Genomic DNA, 8280 nt, shown 5'->3' on the forward strand with positions numbered 1-8280 from the left:
ATCAGCAGTGGATGACTTGAACAGGGAAAAGTGTCTTCCTTTGGAATTCCACTTTTTTCCCCACAGCAGGATGAGAACGCCTGTTTTTCTGAATGTAAATTTCAGCCTTGATTTTTGCAAAATTTTAATTGATTTATTAGTTAAGTCATAACAAGTGTTTTCCCAACCGAAAATGCGTTTATTTCACTGTACTTACAGAAATGCTACTGATGCTGCCCAGCATTTCTTGAAAACCATTGTAAACCTACAGAGACTGGCTGTACAACTTAAAAGTTGTATTTATTTAATGTACCTCAAAGTGTTTTAACTATCGTCAAGTGTTTTAATAAAAAGTATTTCTGGACTTTGCTTTTTCAACTACTGATTTGGATAGAAACACGAAGGTGATCCATACACACATACAGTGCTGCTTCTAATCCACTTTTCTGGTGTCTTTCATTCCAGACTAAYTGATCTGTCCAATTAAAACTGCTCCCTCTCCCAATGGTGCCCTTTTAAACTCCAGTACTGGCTGCAGTGTGGTTTATTCCTGCTTTGTTCTGAACACTCACAAGCTCATTCCTGCAGTAGCATAAGGAACTATCAAGAACTGATGCTCAAGTCCTCAGCATTGAGACCAAAAGATGCATTAGGGAAGAAGATTGAAATACTGCATTTCCAAAAAGCATCTTTCACAAACTTTTTACCAATGCCAGCTGATGGGGAATTAGAGGAATTTTTATCTAGCAGAGCCTTGAATGTTTTCAAAAATAATTGTTACTCCAATTCATAGTTTTGACAATTTTATTACTAAAACATGTTATTGTGGTTCTGCTCTCTTCATGATTTACTTAACATTGATCTAAAAATAAATCAAAAAGTAAATATTGACACTGATTTCATTACCAGCATGAACACAGGTCTGCCAGCAACGTCTTCCAGTGCAAGCTTCATCCTGGCTTTCTCAGAGGAAATTGGAAAGGCCTTAAACAGAAGGTTCTCATAAAGAACCTACCACAGGTTGATGTTTCGGGGTTTTAAATTTTTTGCAGCAGTGCTTGTCAGTAGCTTTAGTTTCCATTTGGGGTTTAATCATACACTGGTTTCATTTGTGTCACTCTGAGCTGGGCAGACATCCTGTGAAAAGGTCACAAAGGAACRTAGCTGAAGATGGGTAGTTTATGTTTACAGAATCATCCATTTTAATGTATTTGAATTATAGCATGCTTCTATATCAATGTGAAGTTACAGTGACATCCAGTGGCAACAAGGTATGCTAATTGAAAGGTTCTACTCTCAAGGTAATAGTGATACACAAATTYCTAATTCAAGAGAATATTTCCTTTTAAAAAATAATCTGTGACCTTTGCAACTGCACTTAGATGAAGAATTAAATGATCATCTACTTGGAATTTTTTACTATGTAAAGTTACACAACAAACAAAATAAGCAAGCTTCCTTTCTTATTTCAGATTTATTAGTGATAGGTTAATTCTTTCCTAAGGTCAGTTGCATGCAACACACTACTCCTTGAAGTACAGTCATCTAAAGCTCTTTAGTTACTGCATGGTAAGGCTTCTTAAGTCACAGTGTATTTTCTTCAAGGCCTTGGCCAAAAGAAAAAAATTAGACAAAGTTACACCAATTAACATTTATCTCATAAGGAATACAACTTTACTACTAGGTTTTTTATCTACACACATTCTAATACTGCTGATGGTGCTAGGTTATTTGTCAAAAACAATTTACATTCAGAACACATTGCCTTAGGAATAAGAATGCTTTATAAAAGACAGAAACAGGTAAGCATGGCTTTCCCATTTTGAGCTAATATGAACAAAAAAATATGCAAAAATTGAAGAAAAAAGAACCCCAGCCCAACACATACATTACACAACCTGTGCAATAAGTTATCCATGAAATAACTCTGTTAAATCATAAAAATCACAAGCATTAAAAATAAATATGTATCTAAATAAATATTTTGATTTTAATCTTGTGGCAATTATTCTTTATTTAGCATATGAAACACTTGTTACATGTTTATGTTCACACCTTGCCAAACAGGTTACACTTGTCATAACAATACCAAGTACTACAGTGGTTTTCTTTACAGTAGAATCTAAAAGTTTGAACTGCACACATTCCTTTCCACTGAAATACCATCGATTCAGCACCAGTTTTAAAATTATGCAAAGTCATCAGTATTGGACCACTTTAGGGGACTGGGATTTTTTTTTTTTAACTTGAGGCAGCCAGAACTTTCTCTAATTGCTTCTCTTTGCCATTTCCTGCAGTCTCATTCATCAAATATTCACATTCACTGTGTTATCAAACAAGACAGACATACATCACTCCACATAAAGGTTACAAATAAATATGTTTTAAGTTCTATGAGAAAAGAGTTTAGAAGATGTTCAAAATACTTGAATGTTTACAAAGATTTTTGTCAGTGATTATTGTCCTTGRCCATCCTTCTCAACACTTTTTGTCAAAGAAACAGAAAGGAAGAAAAGGCAGAGACACCTGTCTGTTCCGTGTTCTGGAGTCCTCAGGTCAGCTTCCAAGCCTTTCATTCATACAAAATACAAAATTCTCTTCGGCTCTGATAGCTTCAGCTTGGATGGAAGATGTCAGATGTACAGGGGGGTCTCTTGACCTGTTAGAAGCCTGAACATGGCAGCTGGCATMGTCTTCATGTGAATCTGTCAATTGATTATGCAGAAATTAACAGAGCTGGTACTAGTTTAAAATAACCCATAAGGTCCCATCTCTCTCTCCCTGTGGTCTAAGTGCTTTTTTTGTCCTGGGCTCTACAGATGTGTTACTGGAGTTTCTAGTTCAAAGTTCTCTGGTTTTAAGATGTTAGCTCGCTGTCTTGCTCTTTTTGGTGTGGGTTGGGGGTTTTTGTTTGTTTTTGTTGTTTTTTAGTTATTTATTCATGACAATGACATGATGTAGTATCATATAGTTTAAAAGGCCACCTAAACACTTTCTGTTGTTAGATCCTATTCCAGTTATAAACGTTAAATAAGTAGTACAAACATCTCTGAAAATTCATTCTGCTGTTCTGGTACTAACTGAACTTAGATTTGGATTCTGCCTTCCTTCCCTGTGGGAATGTTGTTTCATATATATTTTCACCTCATTAGAATATGATCTTCTGAACACAGAACTTGGACTTTACCACCTGATTTTTAAATGCCAGTCAGGAGTTTGGTGCAATAGTTTCTCTTATGGCTACTGTRTGTAAATTCCTTCCTCAAGGAGTGCTGGGACTCCAGTCCCCARTGCTAGAAGGATTTTGCAGATTAATAGCATCCAGGGCTCAGGTAATCAGCATTGTGTACTTACAGYTCTGAGAACTATTGGTCAACACAAGGGGAAGGAAAGGAAACTTTACTGATAATACAGACCCTCACCARCTGCCTTGGTATCTTCTCTTCATGCTGTAAAAAGAGGTTTCATGCTGTCTTCCTCTGTAACATGACAAATTGCAGGGCAAAGAGGGACCATAAAGACATGGAGGGGCTGCTGGAATCTTCAGCTTTGCTCCTGACAAAGTGCAYGTACTCTATTACAATTTGTCAAGTATCATTTTCCAGAAGGAAACCAGCTGTCTTTGATTTTTGTCAAAGGAACTAGTGGGAGATCTGGCCAGGGTTCTGTATTAGACTGCCAATAAATTCAGGAGGGATTTTGATGAACTGAAGGTTCTTGCTTACTACACATTGCTGATTTCTCTAGAAGTCCTGGAGAGAGGTGTATCTTAACTTATTCCCAAGGTAAGTTGGAAATTAAATTATTAAAATATATATCAATTTGCATCTCTCAGACTTTTGAATATGAATTCATTTCTATGGCAGATGCTGTGGTGATAAGCCAGGAGATTTTCACAGCCAACATTCCTGAGTGATTTCTTCCTTTAATCACTTGGTTTAATTCAGACAATAAGTTGAAGGTACAGAATTGTGCCAGGAATCCTTGAAAATTAATGGAAAAACGCAGTGAATGTGCATCATGAATTGCTAAAACAAAGTTCTGTTAATTTTTTCTTATTAGTGTCATACTCAGTTTACTGAAGTGGTGGTTTCAATGCTGTGTGGACACTCTTCAACTGAAATGTAAATTTTTTCAACTATTTTACTTCCTTGACAAAGAATTTGTTTCCTTACCTCTCCCACTGAATTGGACAATGCTTGTACTATCTTCTCATGAGCAGTGGCCACAACACTCTGCCCATTGATCTCGATAATCCGATGTCCTACTCTCACCCCTCCCCTCTCCGCTATTCCGCCTCGCATCAAACTGCAAATCTGCCAAGAGAAAGCAAAGCTTAGTGAACTTTAGAAATATCATCATGTAACACTTACTGGGATTTAATATGTAATAATGAGTGGTAATACTGTCAGGATTCCAGAAGATGCTTGTCAAAAGCATTAATGAGTTTTTAAATGTTGGGTTAGTGGTTTGTTAGAGGGGGTTTTTGTTCTGAGATTTCTGCCTATTATAATTTTCATTTTCAGTCTTTGTCTGGGAACATAAAAATATCTCTCACAATGATAAAGGTAGTAGCCATGCAAAAGTGGAGATGGGGGAAGAGAGAAGTTGTATCCATGCTGGAACACAATTTGTTTCTGTGCCCCTGCACAGAAGGAAAGAGGCTTYGCTCTCCAGGGTCCCAGCTTTCCTSCWCGTTGTTCWGTGKTGCTGGYCACAGGGAGCTGGGGATGAAGAAGGTAAGATAGGCCACTCTTTTTTAACTGGCAGCTGAGGTTCCAGTAAAGAACTAGGCAYGGCTTTTGAATTTTATGACCCCTACAACGGGATAATAATTCTATGAAAAGAACTACATTCAGCAGGTACAGTCCCAGCAGCCACTGCTACCTAAAGTATTCTGCAACATGCAAAGAGTCCAGGCAGAGAAATCTCAGACCAGYGTGGGGAATTTAAAAGACTGTTTCCTCCTTAGCAACAGTATCTGTGATGGAACAGGTTCCTCCCTGGCAGACTAAACAGCTGTGCATTAGACAGAAATTGTTGGTAAATTATTTCAAAAGATGAAGTCCATGCATCACAGAAGGCAGATAAGGTATAGCTCAGATCTCTGGAACTCAGCAGAGTTTAGCAGTGCTGGGATTTACCTTTTGTTTACTGAGAARAACGTATTCTTGGACAAAAAGAACTGTGTGCTGGAGCAGTAGACAATGGCTGTTTTGCAGTTMGAATGTTTCAATGGTTAGAATGATAGGCCAAGAATGATTGTCTGCTGTGATTGTCATTTGCTCAGGGCTAAATACAAGTGTGATAAGATGTGGCTTGTGTCCCACTGAGTTTGTAASAGAATTCACAAGCACAGTATGTGGGGAGATGGCCAGGCTGCAGTGCACCAGGGTAACACATTGTCTGTGCATGGCTGGAATCTTTTCCTGTACAGCACTAGCAGCTTCCTTTAAACCCCTTTKCACAAGTAACAGTGCTATAAAAAAAGAAATCCCTTCTCACCTGAAGTTCAGRCTGTTTGATCTGGGAAGTGAAAATATATAGTTATTCTTTGTTTACAAAAGACCTTTCTCAGCCTTCAGAAAAAAAACCCCAAACAACACATTCTTCCTGCAGTGAGATTCATCTTCCCCCATGCTCTCTCCAGTGCCTGTTACCTACCCTCGTTGTCCCTAAAGTATTTCTGATGGGTTTYTATGGAAAGAGGCACCATCAGAACTCTTCACAGAATTGTGTCTTGAATTTCAGTCGTGTACAATATATTGTTTTGCAGGTAGTCTACGTTTTAATCAYAGAGTTGACAAGATAAGCTATACTACATAGATCTCTTTTACAGAAAGCTTCTCAATTCAACTCACTGTTAGAATAGGTTTGCTTCTTGCTGACAGGGGGCAGTAATCAGAAAGGACAAAAAGGAGCATGTACCAAAAGGAACTCTGTAAATACCTTTTTCATGGTGTAAAGGAAAATAGAGAGACAGTACATCCAGCTGAAATAAAAGCTTTTGGAGCAAATGGAAATGTGATCCCTCACCCCATCGGCATAAAGGAAAAGATAATGGCTTGCATATCTATGCAGAGCACCTTCCATTGYGTGGCTCTCAAAGCACTTTTAGCACTTTTAATACCATCAGTGAGTTTCTTCTTTTTAACAGCCCCAGACATAGAAAGTGGTCTCTCTCCAGGGAAGAGCTTTTTGTGAGCATTAAGTGTTTTGATGAGGTAGAAAGAGAAGCAGACACAGAGGCTGAGTGGCTCTGCTCAGGCCCCCAGACCCTGGTAAACCAGAGACAGAGCACAGAAAAAAAATATTCTGCATTACAGCACGCTTTTAMTAGCTCCTGTATTTGACTTAAGGCTGAGATAAAGCAGCCTTAAGAGTTTTGTCTCCAGCCAGTGGAGCTGTGGCAGATGAGGCTGRTGAGTTTAAGCTGAGCAGTACCTCTAAATAAATATGATTTTGTTCAACCAAACAAAATTCTTTAACYTGTTTTATTTGTTGAACATGGCAGCAGCTGTAATATTATTAAATAAAGCAAGACAGATCTGCCCCTTGTAAGCAAGAGTCTCTGTTCTATTGACTGTGTAAACTGAAGGGGGAAAAAAGAAAAAAAAGGTGYAAAGCACACTGGTTCAATCCATTCAGCTGTGACAGGTTTGCAATGTCTTAGACAAGCTGCAGCACATCAGATGTGAAACTTCAGTTGCTTCACAATCAGTTTCATTTCAACTGTCCATTGAGTAGCAAAGCATTAAGGATAAAATAGTGCCAGACAAACTTTATTCTGTGTACATGCCTTCATTATAACYTACTAAAACATGATTTCTCCTCATCTCACTTTTATATTATACTATTGACACCCTGTAAWTTTTTTTGCCAGTTTAAATGACAATAAACAAATGCAGAGAAGAGAGAATAAAGTGCTCTGTTAATTTTTACTGTACTTTTAGATAGCTYGTGCTAGGCTAGGGACAGCCTATTTGTAGATAGATTTCTCAGAGAAAGCAAGATCTAGACTGAGAAGTGGTGCTTTATCAGCAGTAAAAATACAATTGGTAATACACAATTTTTTCATAATCTAGAAAACAATAACGTGATCCATGAGGACCCCTTGTGTTTAAGTAACACCAGTGTAAAAGAACTGTAGCATAATGACTTTCAGAAGGTGGCTGATAGGTTATTTAATGTTCRCCTCCCCATCACACAGCATTCATATTTGTTATATATATGTGCACATTTCTTTTTTTCACCTGCAGCAGCGCAGTGTCTGCATCTGCCTGAYACCCTGTGCAGGCAAACACAGCTCAGACAATGCTTCTGTGTCCAGGTTGTTTATGGGCTATTCCCTAATATAATGGCTGTGCATCCTGCATAGAGGAGATAGGCAGGGTGAAAAGGAACCACTGCAAAGCTGCTGGCAGAGGGTGCACAGAAATCAGTCCCAGCTGCATGGATAATGAGGTAATGACCTACCAGAAAGAGATATTTAATTATATCTGTTCTGACAAGCCATTTATTTCTTTGCTGTGCTAATGCTGAGCCAACAAAGAATAACAATATTATTTCTGGATCCCATCATAATTTTTAACAATTGCTGGCAATTACAAAACTACTTTTAAAGAGTGTGGTGTCACACTACCAGAGAGATACATTTTGCAGTCATACATTCAAATGTTAAGAGTTTTTCAAAGGAARGGATTTTAGAGGCCCAGAGGTTTGTCTACATAGCAGCCTAACAAAACATGCTAATCTGCTTTTTGTTCCCTGGCTTTCATATTCAAACACAGACTTTTCATAAATGAAATGCATTGCAAGGCTTTTTTTCTTCTATCTGAAAAGGATTTTTATGCTGAATTTGGTGAACTTTATATCTGATGTTATCTGAATGTTGCTCATTTAACTGGAAGGAATTATGATCCTCCAGTGKGGTGATGAATGGCCAGTACACGGAGGGAGCACGCTGCCACAGARAACAACCAGAGCCTGCAGAATTTACTGGACTGAGGCTCCAGTCATGTAGGAGATGATTAACTGGGACAAGATGAGTAGACTGTCAAATGGACTCCCTGTGCATGTGAGGACATGGGATGCTCCTAATACACCTTGCCCTGAATCTTTTCCCCACCCCTGATCCAACCCCCACCAAAGCTGTGAATGAGCTCCTAAAGACTTGCTGATCACCCCACAGTGATGCCTACAGGTCCTTATATGTGTTCTCTTTGTTTCAGCATAACAWCAGCAGAACATACACGATTTACAAAGGTGAGCAATTAGGAAAGAGCTGAGTGCCTCAAACAG

At 38.4% G+C, this 8280-nt stretch overlaps 2 protein-coding genes across 4 annotated transcripts in view; one reads left to right on the top strand and one right to left on the bottom strand.

The window, feature by feature from the left end:
- The window catches only part of ENTREP2 (endosomal transmembrane epsin interactor 2), a 37517-nt gene extending 37051 nt beyond the window's left edge, over positions 1 to 466 (top strand). The window contains exon 11 of the mRNA XM_057371859.1: positions 445 to 466. Within this exon, the coding sequence (XP_057227842.1) occupies positions 445 to 466 (22 nt within the window). The remainder of the gene's footprint in view (positions 1 to 444) is intronic.
- An 856-nt stretch (positions 467 to 1322) lies between these two features.
- The window catches only part of APBA2 (amyloid beta precursor protein binding family A member 2), an 86936-nt gene continuing 79978 nt past the window's right edge, over positions 1323 to 8280 (bottom strand). For all 3 annotated transcript variants that reach the window (XM_057371885.1, XM_057371883.1, XM_057371884.1), the window contains 2 exons: positions 4155 to 4295; positions 1323 to 2684 (listed from right to left, as the gene is read on the bottom strand). In XM_057371885.1, coding sequence (XP_057227868.1) covers positions 2613 to 2684; positions 4155 to 4295 — 213 coding nt within the window. In that variant the 3' untranslated portion in view covers positions 1323 to 2612. The remainder of the gene's footprint in view (positions 2685 to 4154; positions 4296 to 8280) is intronic.

The sequence above is a fragment of the Malurus melanocephalus genome, unplaced genomic scaffold (assembly GCF_030028575.1).
Source record: "Malurus melanocephalus ecotype Western Australia unplaced genomic scaffold, MMel_1.1 scaffold_160, whole genome shotgun sequence".
NCBI lineage: Eukaryota > Metazoa > Chordata > Aves > Passeriformes > Maluridae > Malurus > Malurus melanocephalus.